Genomic DNA, 26,780 nt, shown 5'->3' on the forward strand with positions numbered 1-26,780 from the left:
CTGAATTAACCGAGGGTCATATAAGGCAACAGGATCTGACAGATCCGAGCCAATATATGCTGGCAGCAGCCAGTCCATGGCACTGTGAGAAACACTCCTGCAAATTTAACAAATCCCCATGGTCTAGAAAGTCATGTACAAGAAATTACTAATGAAGGGATCTAGTCATATCTGGATTTCCAGACGTTGGTCATGCTCCCACCGCGTTCTGCAGGCCATATAAGTACATGGATCTGAATCCCGGGTGCTGGAGACCGGCAGGATTGTTACGATCGTCCTGCCTGACCTCCTGCGTCAGACGAGGGCTCCCTCCCGGCCAGGAGGGGATACCGGGCGGTGGCGGCCGGATCCTGCGGCTGTGCCGGGCTGGGGATGGATGCAGAGAGAAGCCTGAAGGCTTGGGAATGCTGCTGTGGCAATGGAGGGGCCGGGTGCTCCCATCACCCAGTGGGGATGCGCTGGCACCCAGATGGCTGCTGGGCAGGAGGGAGCAGGCGCTCCAAACTCATCCCTGCAGGGCAGCACGGTGAGATGGGAAGAAACTGCTGACAACATCCCTGACCTGGCCATCACTCTTTAACACCAGCTCCCTCCAGCCTGGAGCAACGCAATATTCCCCGTTCCCGAAAGACCCTGCCAGAAAGGCGGGCTACCTGCGCAGCTCCGACCCTGTTCCATCCCCTCCGTGGGTCCTACAACACCCCCCTCCTGCTGCCTTAACGAGCCGGGAGTGATCACCGGCAGTGCTTTCGGAGCTCCGCGCCAGCTGTGACCCCGCGGGCCCCGATACCGCTGTCAGGCGGCGGGCAGGGGGCCAGCCCCCTCCTCCCCAGCCCCTCGCAGCCGGGTCCTGCCGGGTGGGGGGGACACAAAGCCCAACAGACGTCACCCCGGCATCACGCGGACCGAGTGGCCTTCTCCATCTTGTTAGCACATTGTGTAACACAACATGTGGAGGCGCTGGGACCGCACACGCATGCACTCCCCGACAGCCCAACCGGGGGGAAAAGAGGGAGGGAAAAAAAAAAAAAAAAGAAAAACCCAAGGAGAAAAAAAAAAAAAGGAAGCAATTTAAGCTTTGAATCTTTCTCTTTAAAATGTTCTCATGGCTTCATTAGAATTTGTAGCCACAGAGGCTTTGAAGAACATGGTATAAGGAGTGAAACATCTGGAAAAATTAGGATTAATGAAAACATAATTCCCAAGACTAAAGGAAAGATTAATCCTGCGTTACCACTTGTGTGTTCCACAGCTTTTCCCCAGCTCGTAACACTGAACTTATTAAATCGCCCTGAGCTGAGTTTTCCTTTCTCTCTCCCTCCCCTATGGAGCCCAATGGAAGCAGCTGATGCCAAATGTAAGGATAACCAAGTGTGCTGGCCAGGGCTGGTGTGAGCACACCCAGCCCTGTGCCCAGGTGGGCATGCCCTGCCCAGCACACCTGGAGGGGTCCGTGGGTGCTCCTGGGGGTCCATCATGTTTTAGGGTGCACTGTTCTGGGCTGGTGGGTGCTGTACCCCACGGGGGCTGCACCTGCTCCTGCCTGGGCTCCTGAGCATGGTGGGCACTAGCCAGCTCCTGGGATGGGCTGTGCTGGGGAATTAAAGAGAAACTGATGAGACCCCCTCTCTGCTGCTGGGTGCTTGGTCAGGGTGAGACTGAGGTGCTGGTGTCTCTGGGTGGCTTTTCTGTGAGAGCAAGGGCAGCCCTGGTGATGTGCCACACTGTGCCACGCTGTGCCATGCTTGCCATGCTCTGCCATGCCGTGCCATGCTCTACCACACTGTGCCATGTTGTGCCATGCTGCGCCATGTTTGCCATGCCACACCACTCCATACTGTGCTGTGCCATACCATTCCATGCTGTGCCATGCTGTGCTGTGCCATGCTGGGCCATGCCATGCTTTAACACAGCCCCTGCTCCAGCATCCAGGCTGTGACCAGGGGGTTGGGACATGCCAGTCCTGTGCCAGATGGCAGTGTCCAGCTTTGTCACTGTGGTGCTGGAAGGTACTGGGGGGTCACATTGGCTGTGCCAGCCTCTGTTCAAGCCCCCTGGACAGAGCTGCCCTGGGGAGCCCAGCCAAGCTGAGGGACCCTCTGGGGAAGATGCTACTTGTCACTGTAAAATCCTGCAGCAATTCCTTTGCCACCAGCAAGTACCACTGGTGGGTGCCAGTGCTGGTTTGGGGTCAGATCAGAGGTTTGTCCCTGCAGCTTTGTCACCACAGGCTCTGATCTGCACAAACGGGTGGGGCCGGCCCGGAGTGTGTCCCTCCCCACACCGAGGGGCTGTGGGATCTTGGTGCTTCCTGGGAAGAAGGGAAACAAGGAGAGCTCACTCCATTATGTCTTCATCCATCCCGCCCTGGGCACAGGGAAGCCGGGCACTGCCAGCTCCACACCTGGGCTGGCTCTGCTGATCGGTCCCCACAGCCATCCCGGCAGCGGGAGCCTGCAGGGATCGGGATGCTCCGAGGGATGGGGACAGAGAGCAGCACCGTTCTGCGAGTCTCTGCTGGCGTTTGGGTGGGCTCTTGCCTGCTGGGTGCTCCCCACGATGTCAGGGGGAGGGAACCAGATGTTTTCTGCATCCCCTCTTTGCCTTCTGCCCCGGATGATGCCAGGACTGCATCTGGACGGGGCCAAAGGTGTGTTTGACCTCTGCACGGGAGAACGGGGCTCATTTGGCCCAGGCCTGGCTGAAAAGGGCTGCTTTGCCCCACACACGGAGTGGAGGAGGCGGCAGCGTGCCCAGGCCACTCCCCGAGAAGGGGAGGCTCCCCAGGGGCTCAAGGGGACCCCTCTCTCCCTCCTTCCCACGCTGCTGTCCCGCTCAGCTCCAGCTTGTTTTCCAGAGAGGAAACCGGCAACCTTGCTATTATTTTTTTTCGATTTTTTTTCTATTTTCCTTTTTCTCGCAGTGTGAGCGGCGGGGCCCAGCTGGGGGGCAGCGGTGCCGAGTGCCGGCGGGCGCCAGGTGCCGGCGGGGCGGCGCGGGAGGTGCCCGCCGCCCGCGGGGGGACAAAGGCGGTGGCGGCCCGCGGTGCTCGGGGCCGTATTGTGTGAGCGAGGAGGAGATGGATGAAGGTCACATCCTGCCACTCTTCCGATGCCCGGCACCAGGAAAAAGCTGTGCTTTGTAAATATAAAAATAAACAACAAACTCTTCCCCCCATTTACCACCTTCCCCCCACCCCGAAGAAAACAACAACAGCCCCCGCGGTATCGCAGCCACCTGCTCGGGGAAGTGATTTTTCATATAGGCAGGAAACGGGGGTCTAATTAAATCTGGGGTCAAGAACATAAAGGGAGAATGAAGTTTATTTAGGAGTCCTCGAGGAGGGTGGGAGGGGGATGCTCAGCAGGGCTGTGGGGGAACCATAGGAAGGTGTTTTAGTGGGGCTGGGGGGGAACTTGGGGGTGTTTTGGCCCTAGGGTGAGTGGCGAGGCATCACCTTCCTCCTGCCAGGGGGTCCAGAGTGCCACAGGGGACAGTGGTGGCAGTTGGGTCCTCACCAGGGCAGGGATGCTCTGGGGTACTCCTCACTCTCCCTGTCCCCCTGCGGGTAGAGAAAAGAGCCCGGGGAGCGTCACGCTCAGACCTACAAGAGTGTCCCCAAGCCTTCAGCGAGATCATATGAGGTTCCTGTTTCACAAGACGGAGGATGGCATTTCCATTGTGCTCGCCGGGGATGTGTTGCAACGGGGCAGCCGCTTCCATCCTTTGTCCTCCTCCCCGCAGAGGAGGAGTCTCAGCCTCTGCCAGGGTGACCCGTCACACCCTGCCCCCCCCAGCCACCAAATTTGGCTCCACTGGCCGCGGCAGCCCTCCTCGGCGGGTCCCGTCCGCAGGCATCGCCCCTCCGCCAGCGCTCTCCGGCTCCAAAGGCGCCTCCTTGCAGCCACCGCGCCGGGTGCCCTCGGCCGGGGTCCCCACCAGGTTGGGGACACTCCAGGAGGGTGACACCCACCTCGAGCCGCTCTCAGCCCTGACCCCGGTGTGCTCCCGCTGCCTTCCCCTGCCCGCTGCAGGGCTCCTGTTTAATTTTCACCACCAATTAATAAACGAAGGATTGACCCCACCAAAGCCCAACTGGGGAGCCCTGGGTGCTGGCAGCAGCCCCAGCTCCCCGGGATGATGGCACCACCCCGGCCCCTCTCCCATGCCCGCAGCGGGCAGCTTCCAGCTTTTAGGAAGCACTGCAGAGACCTTTGCCTTTGGGTCGGGTGCTCCCAGCCCGGACCCGCTTTCTATTCCCCAGCTGGGGTGTGCCGAATATAAAGTATCACAGCATTGTTATGAAAAATAATTCAAACCCACCAAAAAGGCCAGCAGCAGATGGAAGGGTGAAATCGGAGCAATCCGGGCTGGTTGTAACCCTTCGTGGGCAGGGAAGGCAGGGCAGGCAGGGGACCAGCATCCACATCCCAGCCCTACCGCTGGTGCTTGCGGGTATGGAAGGGAAGGTGATGGGCTAAAAGCGTCCCAGTGCAGACTGTGGGCAGGACAGGGAATGGTTTCCCATGGGAAAGGGGGAGCTCGTGCCTGGGGGCTCATAAACCAGCCGGATTTTTAGACAGGCTTGAGGCATGCTGGGGAGTGCCCTCGTCCCCAGATTCCTGCGGAAGGATGGGACATCCCACCTGGGCACCACTCAGCCCGGGGGCTGCCCATCCCCACATTGCAGAGGGGCGTCAGGTCCTTCTGTGACCACTGCTGGGACGCAGGTGCCACCCACCACACTGGATGCGTGTCCCCTCCCTGCCACCAGCATCCCGCCGCCGAGCCGGGCACCAGGGGTGGCGCTGGGGACGAGGACGCGTCCCCAGCCGCGGGCCTCGCTCCAGCTGGGCGCTGTTTTGTAAGGACTCCTGGGCCTCTGCGGCGCAGAGATAAGCCCAAGAATTCGCCGTCAGTTCCAAATATCCCGTCCGCTTCCTCCCGCCGTCCTCGCCGCCGCTCCAGCCCGCTTGTCTCATTTCCGCAGCAGCGTGCTGGGGAGCGCTTCCTGTTTTCCCCCCGGCCCCGGGGCGGCGGCGGGGGGCGAGGGGCGCGGGGAGGAAGGGCAGGACAATGGGTGCAGGTCGGGACGGGCAGCTGCCCATCGCCCGGGATGGGGGTTCCTCGGTGGCCCGGCAGGGGGAAGGCGGATGGCAGGTGGCAGCAGCGGGGACGTGGGTCCTGGGCTGAGCTGAGATTGCGGATGGGGTTTCTTTCCTTTCCTTTTCTGATTTCTTTTTTTTCTTTTTTTTTTTCGAGGGCTTTGCTGTAAATCAACCCAAACTCCCTAGAGAGCATCGTCTCTGTACCGCAGTGGTAGCCCCTCCTTCAGCTGGGCATGAGGACAGGAATGAAGCCAGGTGGAGCACAGCCCTGGGTGGGGGGACCCTGCCCTCTATGGGGCAATGAATCACCCCCCCCGAAAATGGCATTTTAGGGTCCCTGTAGTCAAACCACCCCCAACAACCCTCTCCTCCGCAGCCACAGTGTGGGAGAGCAGCATCCCCATGGGACTGCCACCTCCCAGGAGTTATGTCATGGGGCAGGAGGTCAGGATGTGGCTACCCCATCCCAAACTGCAGCTTGGAGCCAAGAGAGATCCATTTCGGAGCTCTGCTCACTCAACTCAGGAGTTCAGCCACCTCCTACTGCAGGTAGGACCAGCCAGTGGGCAGCCCTGTGTCCCCCTGTTTTTGGGTCTCCTGCCCCTGCTCCTGGGCTGAGTGTGAGTGTTTACTCGGTGCCTTTCTCACCACTCACAGCGTGGCAGGAGTTATTCAAAGGCAGGCGGAAGCGAGCACAGCAACTGAAACAACAATGAAAAGGAAACAGAGCTCGAAAAATTCTCCGTTCATAAATCAACTGAACTGCAGGTGATCCCTGGGCAGGAGCGAGCTGAGGAAGAGACACGGCTTGGCTCGGCATGGCCAGCAGCCAGGCAGGCTCCAGCCCCCCAGGCAGGGATGGGGGAGGCCGGGATTTCCCAGGGTGGTCCTGAGTGATGCTGGGGTCGGTGTCCATGTCCCCAGGGCTGCACATCAGGGACTTTGAGGCAGGTGAGGTGCAAGCATTTCTGGGTTTATTTTTATTACATATTTTTATTATGCATCTGGGTGAGAAAGGTGAAGCTGTGCTGGGTGGAGTGGGATTGTGGGGTCAGCATTGCACGCACACGCACAGGAACATGCCTCCTTTCCAGGCCAGAGGAATGCAAAAAGCCCAGGGATGTGATGGAGAGCAGGGACTGTGCCACAGCCCCTGGTGGCCAGTGGAGTGGGGGGATATGGTAATTTTGGCGCTTGAGGCATTGCAGAGCAGCCCCATGCTCATTATTCATCTCCATGCCTGCCTTTTTGGGTTGAAATTTGTCACTTTGGAGGCAGAGAAGCCAAAAAGGTGTGGGTGAGCATGGCTCCAGTCTGTGGCTGTGCCATGGGAGATGTTGGGGTTAACGGGAGCTGATCCAGGGCTCTCGGCAGCATCAGGCCATGGCTCCTTGCTGGGATCTCATAAAAGCTTTTTCCTCCTTAGGAAATAGAGCTGCTGGATTGGGACGAGCTCCTCAGTGCTGGCAGCATCTCTGCACGGGCAGGGGATGGGCATGGTTGGAAAAAATCTCTCCCTCCTGCTTCCAGTTGTGTCCTGCAGCATCTTGCTGCAGGCAGGATAGTGGCCAGTTTGGACAAACCTAGCTGTCCCCTCCTAGCTGTCCCCTTTGCCAGCTCCTGTAAGCTGAGACCCAGTCCTGGGGACACCAAAAGGAACTTGTGCTTTTGGGACCAGTGTATGGCCCCAAGGACCAGGCTGGTGGCAATGGGCTGACCTTACAGCAGAGGAAATGACCCAGTCATGTTCCCCACAGTGGGAAAGCCAGGAGAGATTGCATGTCCCCCTCTGCTGCTATCTGTTCTCCATCCTGTGAATTCACTGTCATCTTGTCTTTTGGCAGAGCTGCAAAACTGGGAGACCACCGTAAATAAATCCTGTGTCTTTAAGCCGTTTTGTACAGTACAAGAAAATGCACTCGTTGAATTACAGCTTTTTAATCAAATACATGTAACCATGTCACTTAAAGTGCTCGCGAAAAGCAAGGGGAAAAAAAACCCCAACACAATTGGAAGAGCACGATATTAAAACCAGCTGCCTGCTTACCCCCACCACAGTTAATAGTTTTTGAATGTTCTGAATGAGAGAGAAACCAGAGCCAAGCTCCACTTTCATGTCCATCTTTCTGATCAAGCCCTGCCAGACGGGGGGAGCCGGGCAGCCTGGCACAGAGGCGCGGGATGCGGGAGAGCTGCACTCCCTTGTCCTGCTGCTTTGCCCATCCCTTCGGGCTTTCTTGCTGTGGTGATGGGATGTGGGAGCCCTTCCTGCAGACAAAGCAGCTCTGCCTGGCTGGGACCCAGCCTGGAGATGGGAGCACAGGTTGCCCAAGCCATGCAGAGATGAGGGATGCTGCTCTGGGACATCTCCACCATATTGTGTGTTCCCTCCTGACCAAATTTAACCTAATTCTACCTCTTGATGCTTCTTCCTGCAAAGTTGGCATCAGTGCTTGTCCTCCCGAGGCACTGAGCTACCCACAGCATCACTTTCTCCGAGCATGCCAGTGCAGTCCGTAGTGTCCCATCCCTGTGCCCCATTCCCTTGGGACACACATGCCAGGACCTCCTCAACGCCTGCCTCCGGCCTCGCTGACCACCGACCCCCTGCCTGGCACTGCCTGCCAACCACCCGAGCTGTGCAGTTCCCCCGCAACGTGGACCAATGCTCATTAAGCATGAGGCAGAGACCACCAAATATGTCAAAACACACTTAAAATTTATTGTTTCATACCATACGTTTGAGTCTCTTGAACGCCGGCCAGTGTTTCTCCCTCTCTGCGATGGGGCCTATCTGCTGTCACCGACGCTTTGCGTATATGTATAGCCCGCTCGCTTGCTGGCTTTCTTTTCCCTCCCCCTTCTTTCTTTAAATGCAAAATACAAACAATTGATGGAAAATGTACATTTGTTCCATATGGGACAGTCGGAGTGTGGAGAGGAGCCAGCAGAGGCATTTTTAGGCAGACTCCTCTCTCCAGCGGATGGCTGGATGGCTTCCCAGAACGGCCCCGCGCGGCCTGGCCTGACTCTCCTGACGAGCTTCAGACGCTCTGTGACGCTCCCACGATGGTGGGGGGGACGTGATTCAGTTCCCTGAAGGAATCAGCCTCCCTGGGCTGCCGAGCACAGGAGGAGGGAGAGGCTCCCACCAAAACCACTGCAATATCCCGTAAGGGCTGAGCTCGGCCGAGCAGGAGGCAATGGGGAGACTTGTTTAGAAGTTGCGTAGTTGAGTTAGGCTGGTTGGGTCTTGTTGGGTTAGGTAGGCTCAGTTGGGTTGTGTTGGGTTAGGTAGGCTCAGTTGGGTTTTGTTGGTTAGGTAGGCTCAGTTGGGTTGTGTTGGGTTAGATAGGCTCAGTTGGGTTGTGTTGGGTTAGATAGGCTCAGCTGGGTTGTGTTGGTTAAGTAGGCTCAGTTGGGTTTTGTTGGTTAGGTAGGCTCAGTTGGGTTGTGTTGGGTTAGATAGGCTCAGTTGGATTGTGTTGGATTAGATAGGCTCAGTTGGGTTGTGTTGGGTTAGGTACGCTCAGTTGGGTTTTGTTGGTTAGGTAGGCTCAGTTGGGTTGTGTTGGGTTAGATAGGCTCAGTTGGGTTGTGTTGGGTTAGATAGGCTCAGTTGGGTTGTGTTGGGTTAGGTAGGCTCAGTTGGGTTGCGTTGGGTTGTGCTGGGTTATGCTGGGATAGGTTGACTGGCCCCTTGGGATAGGTTACATTGGATTGAGACTGGTTAGAATGGGTTAGTTTTGTTGGGTTGGATTCTTTGGGGGTGGGTTGGCCCAGCTGGGTTACGATGGGTTGTGCTGGGCTGGGTTGGGTCTGGCTGTATTGCATTAGGTGGATTGGGTGGGTTGGGTCAGGTCGTGCTGTCTGGATTGTGTTGTGTTGGATTGGATTGGACTAGGTGACCTCTGAAGAACACTCCCAACATTTCCATGACCCTTTGGCCTTCAGGTACCTCAGAAGGTACCAGGAATCACCTCAGAGGAGAAGCACAGAGTGGTTCTGACAGATGTTGTGGGGCTCAGTCAGCTCAGATCCAGTGAGGAGAAGAAGCCCCCAAAGTCCCTCATGGTTCACACAATGAGGCTCAAACCTACCTCCTTCACAGGGACCTGTCTTACTCACGGGGCCCCAGCATGGTGCTGAGTGAGCAGATGTTGGTGTGGGGCTGGGGACTGAGGGTCCAAGGGCTTGTGGTGGCCCTAAGGCAGGGGAAGGGATGTGAGGACTCGTGGGGGCAATGCTGGGGTCTGAGGGGAGACAACCAAGCTCCACGAGGGATGTAGAGGTTGAACTTCACAGCAAGAAAAGTGCTGAAATGTTTCAGGCTGCACAGATTTCCCAGGGCGCATTAAGGACTCCTTGCTGGCTTCTTTTCTTTTCCTTTACAAAACCTGTAATATTTATGACACCCCAATTCCTGTTACCTTCAGGCCCTCCCTTGCCTGCAGAGAATTCCTGCTGCTGGAAGCAGAGCTGGGGCAGGCACCCAGCCTCACCCAAGTGTTCCTGCTGCCCGGCAGCTCTGAGCATGGCGCAGAGGAAACGGGGCCTTTCCTGTCTGCAAGGAGCACTGAGATTTCCAAACATTTCCTTTCCCAAACTGAGCTGCAAAGAAGAAAGTTGGGGAAGGCTTGGGAACTTTGCTTCTGCTTGACCAGGAAAGGTTGTTCTGGGAACATTTGAAACCTTTCTTTGCATTTCAGCCTTTTTCCTTTGGTTAACCTCCCACCACAGAATGCTGTTACCTATCCAGAGGTTTTGTCTCCCATCTAAAAAAACCTGGAAACTTTTTTTTTTCCAATGCACTTTTTCTCGAGTCAGGAAATGTTTTGGAGCTGTTTCCCACAAACAGGTTTGGTTTTGATAAATTTTTTTTTGTTTGTTTTTTTGGAGAAGGGGGGAAAATATAAATCCCACCACTTGGTCTAAAGCAGCTGCCTGGTGCCACAGTGAGGAACCAGCATTGGCAGCATGTTCCTTTTCCCAGAGATGTCCCTATGCTGAATACCCAAAATACAGGGATCAAGAGGCTCTAATTCCCTGTACATCCCAGCCAGGATGACTTCATCAAGGCTGTTGTGTCAGTGTTCCCACCCCAATAGTGAGCTCTGGGCTGGGATGGCTGGGGCTGCTCTGGAGCTGCCACTTGCCACCCTGTGCATCCTATTTGCCCCTGGCTGTGCACAGGCTCATCCTTGGGAACAGCGAGCCCGGAGCTGAACGCTGCCGGGCTGGGCTGGCTGGCACATGAGGTTTTAATATTTGGGTGGGTGATGTCATCGAGCACTCCGTAACGCTGTAAAAAATCCAGAAAGTCTATAAAGCTGATCTGTGAACCTCCAGCAGAACACACACACACACACACACACACACACACACACACACACGTGTGTATGCACATGGACAGGCACATGGACACATGGACATGGACAAACACACGGGCACATGGAGGGATGCATACATGGAGATGCACACACACACGTGGATGCACCTACATGTATGCACAGACATATCCACGGAGAGATGCATGCATGGATACACATGGAGGAACACGTGGATGCCTGTGCAGGCTCAGACACACAAAGGGACAACAAGAAAGATGCACAAAAAGGAGCAGCACACATGTGCAGAGGTGCTCACACTTGCACACACACAGAGCCCACCTAGTTGCAGGCACACGGATATCCAGGGGTGTGCACACACACACACACAAATGCCTGCACATGCGGATAATGCACACAGGGATGGATGTGAGCATGGATGCATGCAGTGGTGCAGGTACACACGGGTGCTTGCACACCCATTTACACCAATGCATACCAATGCTTGCACACGTGCAGGTTTGCACATGGACATGTCGGGATGCATGCAGAGTTCCACACGGATAGAATCCACTGCCCCGCACCCCCAGGGGACACAGAGCAGATGCCACCTGCCCATAAAGCCCAGGTAAGACCTGGCATTGCCTCCCCCTCTCCCTGCATCCAGGGAAATAGAGCAGGATGGGCTGTCAGGTTTTCCATTTACCTGTCAAGTACCTTCTCCATATTTCTGCCGTAACGACCTGCTAAAAGCCCCTCACTCCTCCTCCCCAGCCCAAAACCATCCGGCCTTGAGCTTTGGAGAGATTAAGTCATAAAAATCGGAAGGGGTTGTGCAGTAACAGCCCCAGCCTGAGCCATAACGGCAGTGAAATCATCCTCAAACTATGTCAGCTCCAGCCATTTCCAGTCCCACGTCACACCTGAGCCATTGGCATGCAGTGAAAGAAAACACTGGGGGATGGTTTCCTGGCCCCAGAGCAGCTGGACAGGGACAGGGGCAGGGGAAAGATAAAAATAATTTATGTGTTAAAAATATATAAAAGTAACAATAAAAATATTGAAAAAATACTAAATATACAAAAATATAAAATAAATCCCAGTGTATAAAAATAATACAGATAAAATGGAACTAATATATAAGATATGAAACAAGATATAAAATTATAAAAATAATATGTAAAATAAGTGGTGTGGTCAAAACCCATCAAGGTGCCAGCACCATTCCCAAGGACCCAGCACCTCTCCCAGGTTCAGCTGAGCCCTCTGCCCTCCTGATGGAGTGGATCAGCCCCTGTGCCACCAGTCTCACCAAACCCTGGATTTGGAGGAGGACAAATCCTGTCCTTGCCATGGCTAAATCATGAGGCTGCCACAGTGACTGTGGAGAGGCGGAGGGTTTTTTCCCTTCTCTTTTGTTTCCCTGTGACCTGGGATAAGGCTGGCCAGCGAGGTGGGGCTTTCACAGTGGCACAGTGGCTTCCATGTGGTGTATCCTTGGGGCAGTTATAGATGGGAATGACTGTCCATTGCAGCTTTCAGTACCTGCTGTAGCTCCACAGAAGCATCCTGGGGCATGAATCACAGCATGGTTTGGGTTGGAAGAACCTTAAGGGTCATCAAGTTCTAACCTCTGCCATGTGCAGGGACACCTTCCATTAGACCAGGTTGCTCCAAGCCCAATCCAACCTGGCCTTGGACACTTCCAGGAATGGGGCATCCGCAGCTTCTACAGGAACCTGCGCCAGTACATCACCACCTTCATTCTAATGACTTCTCATATCTAATCTAAATTGATCCTCCTTCAATTAAAAAACCACAGCGAGCTGGCACAGCCTGAACCACGGGGAAAGAAGGGAATTTCTGCTGCAGAAAGTGACTTCACATTTGCTCCACAATGTGATGGACAGTGGCTCTCCCCGGCACGGCGGCGCAGCTGGGCGAGGACCGGCCTGCTCACCGCTGCTTTGAACCGCAGGAAGTGACCGCATCCATGCCTGGAAGGTACCTGGAAGCTGGGAGCTGGAAAATAACTCAGGGCTTTCTTCTTCTCCCCCCTCCCTCATCTCCTTCCTCCCAGGCCGCTTCGGGGAGCGGAGAGGGATGGAGCCCATAGCTGGCTGCTTCCTTTCATAGTCATCGGCGGCGGCACAGGATGCTTCTCATTTGGTGTTGTGTTTGTTTGCTGCAGCGCGGGTTCTGGCACCCGCCGGGCGCCCGCCAGCCCTCCCGTGTAGGTAGTGAGGTCATTTTTCCATGTATTCCCCCTTTTTACATACTGTATATGGAAAGACAATGAAGCGCCTTTGTGGCGTTCCATGGGAACGCGTCGCCAGCCCCCGGAGTGGTCCTGTTTATTAGCGCTTCACATTCAACAACAACAAAAAAAAGTGAGTCAGGATTGAATCCTGTTAACACTAATGTGAATTTAATTTAGGAGAAGCTTGAAAATTAATGTCATTTGTTAAATATCCATTTCCCCTAAAAGGCAATTCTTTGCCAACAACAACAACAAAAAAACCTCTTCTTCTATTCAATTTTAAATTTTTTTTTTTAAAACAGCCTTTTTTGGCCATATCAGCCTGGTTTAAATCACTCGGCGCTCAAGGAACGGATGCCACCGGGTTTTAAGCAACAGATTGTTGTTCCTCCTTTTCAAATTGAACAAAAAAGCTCCCTGTAAATCATACAGTGATTCACAGGAGGGGGATGAAGCTCCAGCAAAGCACCAGCAGCTCCGAGCAGGATCCGGCTGGGCATGGTGATGGCTCGGCAAGATCCGCCGCTGCTGGAGCCGGGAAGCAGCCAATGAAGGCCAGGATGAGGAAAGGCTCTGGTACATGGAGTTTTCTTCCAGCTCTGAGGATTGGAAAGAAAGCATTGGAGCAGTCTAGCTCTACTTTTGGGGGGTTTCATGGGAAAACAGGGTGAGCCATGGGGACCATGCATCGGTGCGCTGCCAGCCTGCCAAAACAATGACCACACCAAGGCTCGTTTCGGAGGAGGATATCACATGTTTTATTATATTTTAATCTGAGAACAGCTGCTTTTCCTGCTGGGAGCATCTCCGGGCGGCACGGCGCGGTGCTGTGGGGCTGCTGCCAGAACCCCATCCCATCCCATCCCATCCCATCCCATCCCATCCCATCCCATCCCAAGCCACCGTCCCGTGCCGAGCTGAGCAGAGCCGTGCTCGTGGAGCCCGAGGCGGCTGACGGGGCGGGCAGGCGGCAGCTTGGAAATTAATACATTTGCCAGGTTGTCAAAACATTAATCAACGGATACAAAAATCTGGAAATGGTTGGGACAACATGTATTTGCGGAAAATATGTGTTCACACAACAAGCACACAAGATGGGAACAATTATATGAAGATGTTTTAATAATTAACCAGAATAAAACAGTTTGCTCTCCATACAGTTCTAGACAATAAAAGTGTTTGCAGTCATATTTTTCTTTTGTACAAAATTCCAGTCAGTTGTTCCTCAATATTTACATTAGCATTCCCTTTTCACAAAATATCTCCTTTTTTCCCCCATTCCTTTTTTTTTCTTTAAATCCAGCTTTGCTACATAAATGCTTTAGATCTCATGGATATCCCTTGATTTCTTTTTAAAAAGTCTAATAAAAAAACCCCAAAAGACATTAAATACCATTTAATATATAAAAATGCTTAGTAAAAATATAGTTTTGTTGCCCAATTAAAATATATTGCTGAGAATACAGTAAAAAACTGTCCTAAAGCCCACCCCTAATGGGCGCCGACTCTTTAACAGCCCCGGCAAAGTCTTTCTAAAAGCTTTTTCCCTCTAAAAGTTCACCTGTCCTTGGGTTAAATACTGGGGACAGGTCACACTTTGGCTCATCCTGGTGTGATTGTTTCAGGCAGGATTTACTGGAATTGGCTTGAAAATGCCCCTTGGAGCTGGTGGGAGCTGGAGATGGGCCCTGCCGAGGGCTGGAGTGGGGAGCACGGCGGGAAAAGGCGTCTATCTGTGTTATATAGTTATACGGTATATCAGTGAGTTCAGCATGGTCTGTCTCTAAAAAAATTTAAAAAAAATCAAAATAAAAAAGAACAAACAAGAAAGCGATGCATTTAATGAGATATTCTAAATATGATGGAGCTCGTGGTTAAAGGAGGATGGCTTTTTGTTTTTAGAGGAGAGTTGGGGCTCTCCTGGTGTACGCATTGGATGGTTGGGGTCAACCTAACCGGTGATGCAGGGGCTATAGTAAACAGCACTGCTGGCATCGGACAGGGCAGATATCAAACTGCTCTCCTCGCAGGAGATGCTTCTAGGAGTCACTTTGGACAGGGAGACATGGTAAGGGAGGCCCGAGGCTTCGGGACGAGTCCTGCTCATGTTCAAATACTGGTCAAACTCATTGCGGTCAACATCTGTCCAGAGCTCGGTTTGGTTCAAGTGATCCACGCTCTCCATGTGGTGGGCTTCAGGCGGGGGTGACAGCTGGCCCAGGTGGGCGGAAAGCCCGTTCTGAGTTCCTGAGCACATCTGGTTGTAGTAAAGGCTGGAGGGATGGGGAGTCCTCATGGCGTCGGCCAAGTGTGAGGGGGTCTGAGTGTAGGGCACGGCCACGTCCCGCCCCATGCACTTCTCCTGGGGAAACTCCATCTGGTGATGGTGGTGGTAGCCGCGAAAGGGCATCATGTTGCAGTCATCCTGCATGTGCGGAGGGAAAAACGCCGGCTCGGTCTGTTCCAAGACATCCAAGGGAGACATCTCAGGAGTTGGCAAGCCATAGTTTTCAATATCCGACCCCATGGAGTGGAGTTCTCTGAAGTGGTTAAGTGGGGGAGGCTGGGGGTGGCCCGGCTGGCTGCCGCCATGGTGACTCATGTTGAAGTTGTCACTGCAAGGCTGGGAAAGGTTATGCAGGAGGATATTGGGTTCCATCCTCTTGATTTTCTTGGCTTGCTTCTTTCTCCTTGGGCGGTATTTGTAGTTGGGGTGATCCTGGAGATGCTGGATTCGCAGTCGCTCTGCCTCTTCCACGAAGGGACGCTTGTCGCTGGCGCTCAGCGCTTTCCACGATTGGCCTGGAAGAGGAAAGAGAAGCTCTGTGAGAGTGGCTCAGCCACCTGGCACTGGCCAGGGCACGGGGGCACCCAGAGAGAGGCAGCCCAGGGGTGAAGGACTCCTGCAAATGGCTTAGCACCTGAGCAGGGTCTCCCTGCTGGCAGCAGGAAGGGCTGGGGAATGGGCTCCCAAGCCAGGCTGTTCCCTTGTCCCAGAAGGAGGCTCTGGCAGTGCCCAGCACCTCAGTGCTGTGGGAGAATGGAATGGGAACTCCACTGCCAGGGCTGGGGATGCTGCCTCCCACTGCCCCTTGGTACAGACCACTGTCCCCACTTCCTTGCATCTCGCATTCATAGCCTGCATCTCCGCAGACCAAATCACCCATCCCAAAAACTCACAGCACCATATCTTGGATCCCACATCCCTACACCCCGCAGCCCCGTGTCTCTGCATCCTGCTGCTCTGTCTGGCCATATCCTGCTTCCCGTAGTCCCGCATCCTGCAGCTCCATTTACCCATATCCTGCTTCCCGTGTTCCCACATCCCGCATCCTATAGTCGTGCATCCCGCATCCTGCAGCCTGTATTCCCATATCCTGCATCCCTGCAGCTGTGTACCCCTCAGCTTTGGATCTCTGCATCCCGCAGCCCTGTTTCCCCACATGTTGTGTACATGCAGCTCTGCATCTTCACATCCTCACATCCCGCAGCCCCACATTCCCATATCCTGTAACACCACATCCCACAGCCTGAGTCCTGCATCTAAAAGTCCCATCCAAGACTCCTGCATCCTTACAGCTCGTATCCCTGCAGCCCTGCATCCTTGCAACCTGCAATTGGTAGCACTTCATCCAACATCCCTAAAGCTTGTGTCCTGCAGCTCTTTACCCTTGCAGCCCATAGACCTGCATCCCCCAGCTCTGTATCCACAGTAACCCACCCTTGTACCCCAGCTCCTGCACCCCCATATCCTTGCAGTCTGCATCCTACAGTCCTGTATCCTTGGAGCCTGGCTAGCAGAGCCCCATGTCCTTACAGCCTGCTGCCTTGTATCTGTGCAGTCTGCATCCCACAGCCCTGGACTCTCAGCACACACCCCAAATCCCTGTACCGCTCGATCCCATACTCCCAGCCCTGAATCCCTGTACCTCAGCAGTTCACATCTCCAGCTCTGTAGCCCTGCATCCCACTGCCTTGGACTATCAGAACCACACATGCTTATCCCTACACCTCCAGCCCTGTACCCCAACATTCTGAGCTCTGTACCCCTGCATCCTGCACTCCTGCAGCCCACATCCCCAGACCTGTATCTCTGTATTGCTGTATTCCCAGCCCTGTACTCCCACATCCCAGTCTCCTTAGCTCGATATCTTCCCCATCCCACTGGCATGTATTCTTGCATCCTGGATCCCCAGCCCCACATCCCCATGTCCCTGGCTCTGTAAACCCGCATCCCACAGTCCTGTGCTCTTGCAGCCCGCCTCCCCAGCCCCGTAACGCAGCATCCCCGCATCCCTAGCTCCATCCTCTTGCATCCCCAGCCCCGCTCCCCGCATCCCCGCGCTCCCAGCCCTCCTCCCGCTCCACTCCCGCTCACCCAGCATCTTGCTGAGCACGGCGTTGTGCAGGTCGGGGTTCTGCTGCGCCAGCCGCTTGCGCTCATCCTTCGCCCAGACCATGAAGGCGTTCATGGGCCGGCGGATGCGGGAGTCCTCGGCGGCCTTGCCCTCGGGGCGGCCGGCCGGGGGGCTGTATCCATAGCCCGGCTCGGGGCTGGGCGTGCGGCTGGGGGCCGCGCCGGGGGCCGCGCCGCCGGGGCCGGGGCCGAAGGCGAAGCCGGGCTCGGGGCTGGGCGTGCGGCTGGCGGGGGAGGCGGCTCCCGGGGGGCGCGGGAAGGCGAGCCCGGGCTCAGCGGCCGGCACGGCGGCGGTGACCCATGAACAGTCGCCCCGGGGTTGCGATATCTCCTCTCGGCAGTAGTTAGACTCAGATATATTCATTCCAGCTAGACAGCACTTTGTGTCCGACCCGACCGGGTGCCGGAGAGAGAATCGGGATTCCTGCCGCGTCCCACCGGGTCCAGCACCGCCGAGCAGCCGCCCGCAGCTCGCTTCCCTCGCCTGCCTTCGGGGGACTCGGGCTCGCCTGCGTTTGTTTTGGTTTCTTTTCTTTTTTTTTTTTTTTTTTTCCTATCTTTTTTTGGTTTTTTCCCCCCTTTCCCCCCAAAAAAAAACTTTTGGGATGATGCTGGGCTGGAAGGGGCAAAATATAGCCGGGCTGGACCAATCAGCGGGGAGAGGGGAGGAGGAGGAGGAGGAGAGGGAGAGGAGGAGGAGATGAGGGGGAGGAGGAGAAGGAGGAGATGAGGGGGAGGAGGAGGAGGAGGGAAGGGGGGCGTCCCCAGGCACCAGCAGGAAGAACCACCCGGGGAGGGCCGAGCTGGGACCGGTGTGGAAGCTTCTGTCCTGTTCCCTTCTGTCCAAGGAGAAGGGTTGTTAAATTTTTCTCTCATTCTTTCTATTCTTTCTATTCTTTCTATTCTTTCTTTCTTTTCTTTCTTCTTTTTCTTTCTTTCTTCTTTCTTCTTCTTCTTCTTTCTTTCTTTCTTTCTTATTTCTTTCTGTTCTTTCTTTCTTCTTTCTTTCTTTATTTCTTCGTTTCTTTCTTGTCTTTCTTCTTTTTCTTTCTTCTTTCTTTTCTTTCTTTCTCTTTCTCTCTTTCTCTCTTCTCTCTCTCTTTTCTTCTTCTTCTTTCTTTTTTCTCTCTCTGTTTTTCTATCTTTCTGCCTTTCTTTCTGTCTTTCTTGTCCTTATTTTTCTCTGTCTTTTCTGTCTTTCTTTATGTCCTCTTCTTTATTTTTTTTTTTTTTTAATTTTTTTCCTCTTTGTGAGCCCCTTTTCTGCTGCCTGTGCCCTGCCCTCACCCCCCACCACCCGCGGTGCCGAGGCAGGGAAGCATTCAGCTTCGCCTGCCAGGCTGTGTGCAGGAGCACAGGGATGTTCAGGGCTCGGCGTTTATTTTTCTTACGACTGACTCGGTGTGTGTGTTTTGGCCAGCATTCCCCATCCGGGGCCGGGAGCAGCCCTGGGGTGAAGGCAGGGGTGAGCCCTCTCTCCCCGGAAATTTTCTGTGGGAATTTCAGTGTCAGACAAAGAAACAGCTCCTTGAGTTTTACATGAAAAGCATTGTGTTTTCTAGGGACTGTTGAGGAATGAGGGGGTTCAGTGTCAGCCAGGTGATGGTGGCTAAACCCAGCCTGCAGGGCTGCCGGGGCTGGCACGGCTGTGCCATCCCTGCATGCCTTGGGCACGGCTGGGTGCCCACAGCACGCTGCCATCGGCAGCCACAGCAAAGCTGCACGTCCCCTGCCACCGGGTCATCGCTCTGCTGGCTTGGCTGCCATCCAGCAGGGATTTGCAGTGCCAAGGGTCAGCCCAGGTGGTCTGAAGTTCCTTCCTGCCCTTAGCACTGGGAGTTATTGCGGGATGCATTTGCAATCAAGGAGATTGGCTGGCACCCTGTGCCTGCCCCCTGAAACCCCCGGGGCAGTTGGGCTGACTTGGAAGAGATGTGCCAGCTCCGGGGACCTGTCCCCAGGCCCTCTCTGGCTGTGGACATGCCCCAGACCCAGCCTGAAATGTGAACCTCAGCCTTAGGAAGACTTGGGGCACTGGGTTGTGCAAGAGCCCAGCTCCAGCCTCTCACAGCCGTGGGGTATTGCATGCCATGGTTTCTGTGTGTCTGGAAGTGATTGGACAAGCCGATCTGCTGTTAACCCTAAACAAAACAAGGGCCTCTAAAAAAAACATTAAAAATCATGTTCATTTATTCTTCAATCATCAACCAGGAGCAACAGAGGTTTTGGGTGAGATTTCCTTCACGTTTCTGGAGCTTTCTATTAAATTTTGGAAAGTGCAAATCAGCACCAGTCCACAGGAGAGCCCACACAGCTTGCAAGGTAGTCTCCTCTCCTCTCTCCACCCATCCAGGGGGAGCTGGAGCACTGCTTTGGTGGAGGAAAGCAGTCCTGCTGCCATCCAGAGCAGAGCCCCTGGAGCTTTGGCTCTTTGTCCCTGCTCTGGAAGAAGCAAGGTGGGTGCCAGGGGGACCTGGGGACTCTCAAGCTGGGACCTGTGGCTGCCTGTGGAGTGAAGTGAGCAGCCTTTGGGGCAGTCAGTCTGGCAGCTAATGGGGACATCTCCTTCTCCCAAGTTCCAGCCCAAGCATGTGGTGCTTTCCCTGATCACATCCTCTCTGTGTCTCCTCCACAGCCCTGGCAGAGTCGGGCCTGCAGGGATGCTCAGAGCCAACCTGGATCCAGGGTTGGACCTGGTGGCACCAGTTGGCATTTGGGATATGGTGAGGATGAGCTGCAGCAGGGTGGCCAGCTCATCTCACCTCTATGATTTCCTAGCCTGGATGATGTTAAGAGCCTGGGGCAAACCCCCCAGGGGCGGTAGTGTCATGTCATCCACTGCTCTGTGCAGCCATTCCAGGCTGGGCTCAGGATGCTCTCCCTGTTGCAGAGGGCAGAGATCAGGGTGGTGCTGCTGTCCCTGGTATAATGGATTTTTGGAGAACTCCTAACCATGGAGCAGAGCCAGGCACTTTGACCCTCAGCTTGCAAGAAACTCAGCCTTGCACTGGGTCTGCAAACCTGATCTTACAGTGCATTTGCTGTTAGTCTGCATCATAGGAATCATTAGGGGGAAAAAAAAGAAAAAAAAAAAAAAGAAAAAAAATTGCAAAAAAGGAACAAATAGGAAAAAAAGGAATGGGAGAAGAGCCATGCAGTGTGGCATGGTTTGGAGGAGGCACAAGTATGGAGAGAGGGGAAGCGAGAGCTGTGAGGGGGATGGAGCAAGAATATATAACGCACACAAAATGCCTGGATTGCAAGAAATGCCGTGTGCAAAGCAACCCCAAATATCTGGGAGGAGCCTGCCTTCAAGGACAATGCCACCCTGCTGTGCTACCCTAGGTCTCCCCACAGCCAGCACCACAGAGCTTCACTCCAGGAGTGAAAGCCCTTCCCCATGTGTGGGTGGAGGTGAAGTGTGACAGGGTCAGGCTGGCTCAGCTTTCCTGGGAGGGAGAATAAAGCCCTCCTTCTCCCTGCTACCCACAGGGCTGGAACGTGGGGTGCTGGTGACCAGAGGTTCCTCACCAGCCCCACCTGCAGCACGCAGGAGAAAGCTCGGGCATCCCGGGCGGAGCCAGGAACCGGTGGCGTGCCAGCCGAGTGACCCTCCCCCAGCCCTCTTCGCGTGGCCTTGGAATCAGGCAAACTGGACTCAGCAAGCAGCTCTGGAGTTGTGTGGTTTTTAATTCTTTTTTTTTAATTTTCATTCCCTCCACAGTTTATGGAGCTGGCAGCTGGCTGACCCCACCCCGGCCCTGGATTCCCTGCCGAGCATCCCGCGCAGCCCCAGCACCACACCTAGCAGAGGAAGCGTGGCGGGACGGCCGCTCTGCTCCCCAGCACAAAGGCATTTTCCCTCCACGCCCCCAGCCGCCGGCTCCCGATTATTTCTCCCAGCTAGGTCCAATGCCGAACTCCCATCCGGCTTAAAAATAGATGTGGCACCACCTGGATCATCCAAGAGATGTCAGGGATTTGAGGGCTCAAAGAGGGGCTGATGGGGATGGCACAAGGGAAGAGCTGTTGCTAAATGAGCCTGGGGTTATTTCTGCTGCTGCGTGCCTGTGGGTTGGTGCAGGACCCCCAAGCTGAGGACTCTGCAAACAAATCCAAGGGACTTGTCCCCAAAATTTGATCCAGGTAAACAGACGAGGTGGCAAAGTGGATGCTGGCAGGATTCCTTGTGGCACAGCAGTAGCCACAAGTGCAGTGGGAAAATTGCTTTTATCCTCATTTGCAGAGGGCACAGGGCAGGGGCAGGATGGGTCCTTGGGCCGGGTGCAAATGCTGCACCCCAAACCTGGTGCCCAGCACGCCTCCCTTGCTCACACAGACCAGCCTTGCCTCTAGATGTGTCACACCTCTAATTGATTAATCACCATGCAATACCAGCAGTGTGTGGCCAGTGCATTGTGTGTCCAATTGATGAATGAACATTTCACAGAAGAAGATTGGTATTAATATAGTGAATAATTACATTAGGCCACATAGGAGCAGTGGAGCCGGTGGGATGGAGTGACAACTGCCAAAGCGAGATGGGATCCTTGGGGTGGCCAACGGGCGTTCCTCACACACAGTTTTGGGGACCTGTGCAGCACGGCCCGGGTGGACATCTCCTCCACACGCTGCCATCGGCAGCCACAGCAAAGCTGCACGTCCCCTGCCACCGGGTCATCGCTCTGCTGGCTTGGCTGCCATCCAGCAGGGATTTGCAGTGCCAAGGGTCAGCCCAGGTGGTCTGAAGTTCCTTCCTGCCCTTAGCACTGGGAGTTATTGCGGGATGCATTTGCAATCAAGGAGATTGGCTGGCACCCTGTGCCTGCCCCCTGAAACCCCCGGGGCAGTTGGGCTGACTTGGAAGAGATGTGCCAGCTCCGGGGACCTGTCCCCAGGCCCTCTCTGGCTGTGGACATGCCCCAGACCCCAGCCTGAAATGTGAACCTCAGCCTTAGGAAGACTTGGGGCACTGGGTTGTGCAAGAGCCCAGCTCCAGCCTCTCACAGCCGTGGGGTATTGCATGCCATGGTTTCTGTGTGTCTGGAAGTGATTTGGACAAGCCGATCTGCTGTTAACCCTAAACAAAACAAGGGCCTCTAAAAAAAAAAATTAAAAATCATGTCTCATTTATTCTTCAATCATCAACCAGGAGCAACAGAGGTTTTGGGTGAGATTTCCTTCACGTTTCTGGAGCTTCTTATTAAAATTTTGAAAGTGCAAATCAGCACCAGTCCACAGGAGAGCCCACACAGCTGCAAGGAGTCTCCTCTCCTCTCTCCCCCATCCAGGGGGAGCTGGAGCACTGCTTTGGTGGAGAAGCAGTCCCTGCTGCCATCCAGAGCAGAGCCCCTGGAGCTTTGGCTCTTTGTCCCTGCTCTGGAAGAAGCAAGGTGGGTGCAGGGGGACCTGGGGACTCTCAAGCTGGGACCTGTGGCTGCCTGTGGAGTGAAGTGAGCAGCCTTTGGGGCAGTCAGTCTTGGCAGCTAATGGGGACATCTCCTTCTCCCAAGTTCCAGCCAAGCATGTGGTGCTTTCCCTGATCACATCCTCTCTGTGTCTCCTCCACAGCCCTGGCAGAGTCCGGGGCCTGCAGGGATGCTCAGAGCCACCCTGGATCCAGGGTTGGACCTGGTGGCACCAGTTGGCATTTGGGATATGGTGAGGATGAGCTGCAGCAGGGTGGCAGCTCATCCTCACCTCTGATTTTCCTAGCCCTGGAATGATGTTAAGAGCTGGGGCAAACCCTCCCCAGGGGCGGTAGTTGTCATGTCATCCACTTGCTCTGTGCAGCCATTCCAGGCCTGGGCTCAGGATGCTCTCCCTGTTGCAGAGGGCAGAGATCAGGGTGGTGCTGCTGTCCCTGTTATAATGGGATTTTTGGAGAACTCCTAACCATGGAGCAGAGCCAGGCACTTTGACCCTCAAGCTTGCAAGAAACTCAGCCTTGCACTGGGTCTGCAAACCTGATCTTACAGTGCATTTGCTGTTAGTTCTGCATCATTAGGAAATCATTAGGGGGAAAAAAAAGAAAAAAAAAAAAAAAGAAAAAATTGCAAAAAAGGGAACAAATAGGAAAAAAAGGAATGGGATGAAGAGCCATGCAGTGTGGCATGGTTTTGGAGGAGGCAAAGTATGGAGAGAGGGGAAGGAGAGCTGTGAGGGGGATGGAGCAATATATAAAGCACACAAAATGCCTGGATGCAGAAATGCCTGTGTGCAAAGCACCCCAAATATCCTGGGAGGAGCCTGCCTTCAAGGACAATGCCACCCTGCTTTGCTCCCCTAGGTCTCCCCACAGCCAGCACCACAGAGCTTCACTCCAGGAGTGAAAGCCCCTTCCCCCAGGTGTGGGGTGAAGTTGCAGGGTCAGGGCCTGGCTCAGCTTTCCTGGGAGGGAGATAAAGCCCTCCTTTCTCCCTGCTACCCACAGGGCTGGAACGTGGGGTGCTGGTGACCCAGAGGTTCCTCACCAGCCCCACCTGCAGCACGCAGGGAGAAAGCTCTGGGCATCCCCGGGCGGAGCCAGGACCGGTGCGTGCCAGCCGAGTGACCTCTCCCCATGCCCTCTTCGCTGGCCTTGGAATCAGGCAAACTGGACCTCAGCACGCAGCCTCTGGAGTTGTGTGGTTTTTAATTTCTTTTTTTTTAATTTCATTCCCTCCCCAGTTTTATGGAGCTGGCAGCTGGCTGACCCCACCCCGGCCCCTGGCTTCCCTTCCGAGCATCCCGCGCAGCCCAGCACCACACCTAGCAGAGGAAGCGTGGCGGGACGGCCGCCTCTGCTCCCCAGCACAAAGGCATTTTCCCTCCCCGCCCCCAGCCCGCCGGCTCCCGATTATTTCTCCCAGCTAGGTCCAATGCCGAACTCCCATCCGGCTAAAAATAGATGTGGCACCACCTGGATCATCCCAAGAGATGTCAGGGATTTGAGGGCTCAAAGAGGGGCTGATGGGGATGGCAAGAAGGGAAGAGCCTGTTGCTAAATGAGCCTGGTGGTTATTTCTGCTGCTGCTGCCTGTGGGTTGGTGCAGGACCCCCAAGCTGAGGCTCTGCAACCAAATCCAAGGGACTTGTCCCCAAAATTTGCATCCAGGTAACAGAGGTGGCAAGTGGATGCTGGCAGGATCCTGTGGCACAGCAGTAGCCACAAGCTGCAGTGGGAAAATTGCTTTTTATCCTCATTTTGCAGAGGGCACAGGGCAGGGGCAGGATGGGTCCTTGGGCCTGGGTGCAAATGCTGCACCCCACTCTGGTGCCCAGCACTGCCTTCCCTTGCTCACACAGACCAGCCTTGCCTCTAGATGTGTTCACACCTCTAATTGATTAATCACCATGCAATTACCAGCAGTGTGTGGCCAGTGCCATTGTGTGTCCAATTGGATGAATGAGACATTTCACAGGAAGAGATTTGGTATTAATTATAGTGAATAATTATCATTAGGCCACTAGGAGCAGTGGAGCCAGGTGGGATGGATGTGACACCTGCCAAAGGAGATGGGTATCCTTGGGGTGGCCACGGGCTGTTCCTCACACAGTTTTTGGGGACCTGTGCAGCACGGCCCGGGCTGGCATCTCCTCCAGTGCCCCAAGAGATGCCCCCAAGCCACAGGTCCGGTGGGATCCCCTGGGCTGGGGCTGCTCCAGCCTTGCTGGAACAAAGGCTTCCCAAAGAAAGGCACTTCCTGGAGAGCAAAGGACTCAGGGCTGGGGCTGTGTGTGAGCCCTGCTGGGAGGCTGAAGTCATCCCTGGGAAATGCTGTGTTCACCAGAGCCTCCCTTGCTCCAGGAGCCAGCTCAGCGCCCGGTTTCCTTGGGCACAAATAGTTCAGTGGGTCAGGTGGAGCTGGAAAGTGCCGAGCGAGGCAGCTGGGGTTCAGCATCTGTGTCAGGAGCATCCTGGCTGCAGCCACGTGCCTGTACAAGGGTGACAAATCTCCTCTGTCCCCAGCCAGGATCAAACACCCACCCAAGTGGGGGAAAGTGGGCAGTTGTGCCACTCCCAGCCCAGGGAATGCCCAGCTCAGCTATTTTCTGCTCATGTGCTTTTTTTTTGGCTGCCAGCTCCCTCTGACAAGTGGAGGGCATCGGGGACAGTGGGAAGGTGTCCTGGGCCACAGTGGCTCTCTGCCTGGGTGCTCACTGCCGCTCTGCCCTGCTGCCTGTCCCCAACGGCTGCAGGGGCTGAGCTGGGAGCACGGTGTGGGCTGTGTCAGCCAAGCCTGGCAATCAGACACCGCATCTGAGGAAGCAGAGAAAGTTGTCTTTATTTTCAGCTCTTTTCAATAACCAGAGGTCAGCCTTGTTTATACAGGATTATAACTGGAACGACAACAGCGATATCCATTGTGCGAGCAGCAAAACCCACAGCTAACCTGAAAAAGCTGTTTGCTCTGCATGGGTGCAGCCACTGCACCTCCTGGGTGATGGCCAGAGACCTTGGGTCTCCCCAGGTTTGTTCTGCCTCCCCTACCCCTGCTTTTGCTCTGCCACAACCCCTTCTGGCACAGCTGACTCTCTCGTCCCACCATCAGCTCAGGGTGCTGCACTTCCAGACACATCACCCTGTATTTGCTCCCTAAGCTGCTCTCTGTGAAACCTGGGGTGAGGTCCCCACACCCCAAGCATGAGCAGAACTTCTGCAAATCCCACCCATTGTGCTTATGGACACTAAATCCTGGGAAAGGCTTCAGCACAAGGAGATCAGAGCATGTGGGAATGCGCAGGGCACACGCCGCCTACAGTCGCTTCCCTGGCAGCTGATTGCAGCGGCACTCGTTGCTTTAATACCCAGTTCCCATCACAGAGAGAGCCCAGGCTTTTAGGAAGGAAAGTCTTACACTTCTACCAACTATTTCAAGACTTCCATAAACACATTTTTGGTTGAGCATTAATGAATTACCTCAATGCAGAGCTACTCATGCCAAATACATGAATACAGAGTGTAGAAAAGCCGCCGAGAAGCAGATTTGGCTGCCATTCAGCTGCTCCGATCCGCACAATTTCTTTTCTTGATTATAGCAAGAAAATGCTCCCTGCCTGTGGCACTGCATCCTCCCAGGAACAGGCAGCTGGCCGACAGTTGGGCTGTGCAGAGCCTGGGCATGCCGGGGTTATTCGCTGCTTCCATCGCTTCAGTTGGCAGAGAACGCTGCTTGCTGGTGTCTGTGCAGGAGATGCAGCCAAGAACTGGGATCCTGCTCCCTCTGCATGCCCAGGCTGGCTGCCTCGGGATGCCTGACCTCCTTTTGGGTGCTAAGGAAAGGAAAACTGCACTTAGAATGATTTCTGAGCCTGGATTTTTTGGGAGGTAGGTTGGAGCTGCCCATCTGTGACCCTGCAGCCACACATGCCCATGAGAACCACGGCCATCTGCAGCTCCAGCATGGCCCCTCTCCATGGCATTAGCCCTGGGGACTCCCAGGAGAGGATGTGATCCCCAGGAGAAGTGCAGTCTCCCCTTTGAATACAGCTTTCTTACAGGGCTCTGCTCTGTGTGTTCCCAACCTCTGCACACATGTGAGACAGTGGGTGGTGGCACCACTGTGGGCACTGAGCCCCCTGGCTGGCAGAAGAAGGGTCACCCATCCTCTCTCTCACTGGGATGGATCCAGCAGCACAGCACATCTCCATCTAGGAAAGGTTTGCTGTTCTAGGAACTGCTGTTG

The 26,780-nt window shown here is 54.8% G+C and overlaps 1 protein-coding gene and 1 long non-coding RNA gene across 2 annotated transcripts; one reads left to right on the forward strand and one right to left on the reverse strand.

Moving 5' to 3' along the window:
• The first annotated feature begins 5,176 nt into the window (after window positions 1-5,176).
• Window positions 5,177-6,961, forward strand: LOC108962458 (uncharacterized). Its single transcript, XR_001991080.3, has 4 exons — window positions 5,177-5,363; window positions 5,485-5,657; window positions 5,766-6,059; window positions 6,535-6,961. It is a non-coding gene; the product is annotated as an uncharacterized LOC108962458 (long non-coding RNA).
• A 6,770-nt stretch (window positions 6,962-13,731) lies between these two features.
• Window positions 13,732-17,717, reverse strand: SOX18 (SRY-box transcription factor 18). The gene is made up of 2 exons (XM_009093256.4): window positions 17,074-17,717; window positions 13,732-15,497 (listed from the first exon to the last, which is right to left on the reverse strand). Exons 1-2 carry the CDS (start codon window positions 17,474-17,476, stop codon window positions 14,647-14,649), a joined length of 1,254 nt encoding a protein of 417 aa, XP_009091504.3. The 5' UTR covers window positions 17,477-17,717; the 3' UTR covers window positions 13,732-14,646.
• Window positions 17,718-26,780: the final 9,063 nt, after the last annotated feature.

Source organism: Serinus canaria, chromosome 20 (genome assembly GCF_022539315.1).
Source record: "Serinus canaria isolate serCan28SL12 chromosome 20, serCan2020, whole genome shotgun sequence".
NCBI classification, from domain to species: domain Eukaryota; kingdom Metazoa; phylum Chordata; class Aves; order Passeriformes; family Fringillidae; genus Serinus; species Serinus canaria.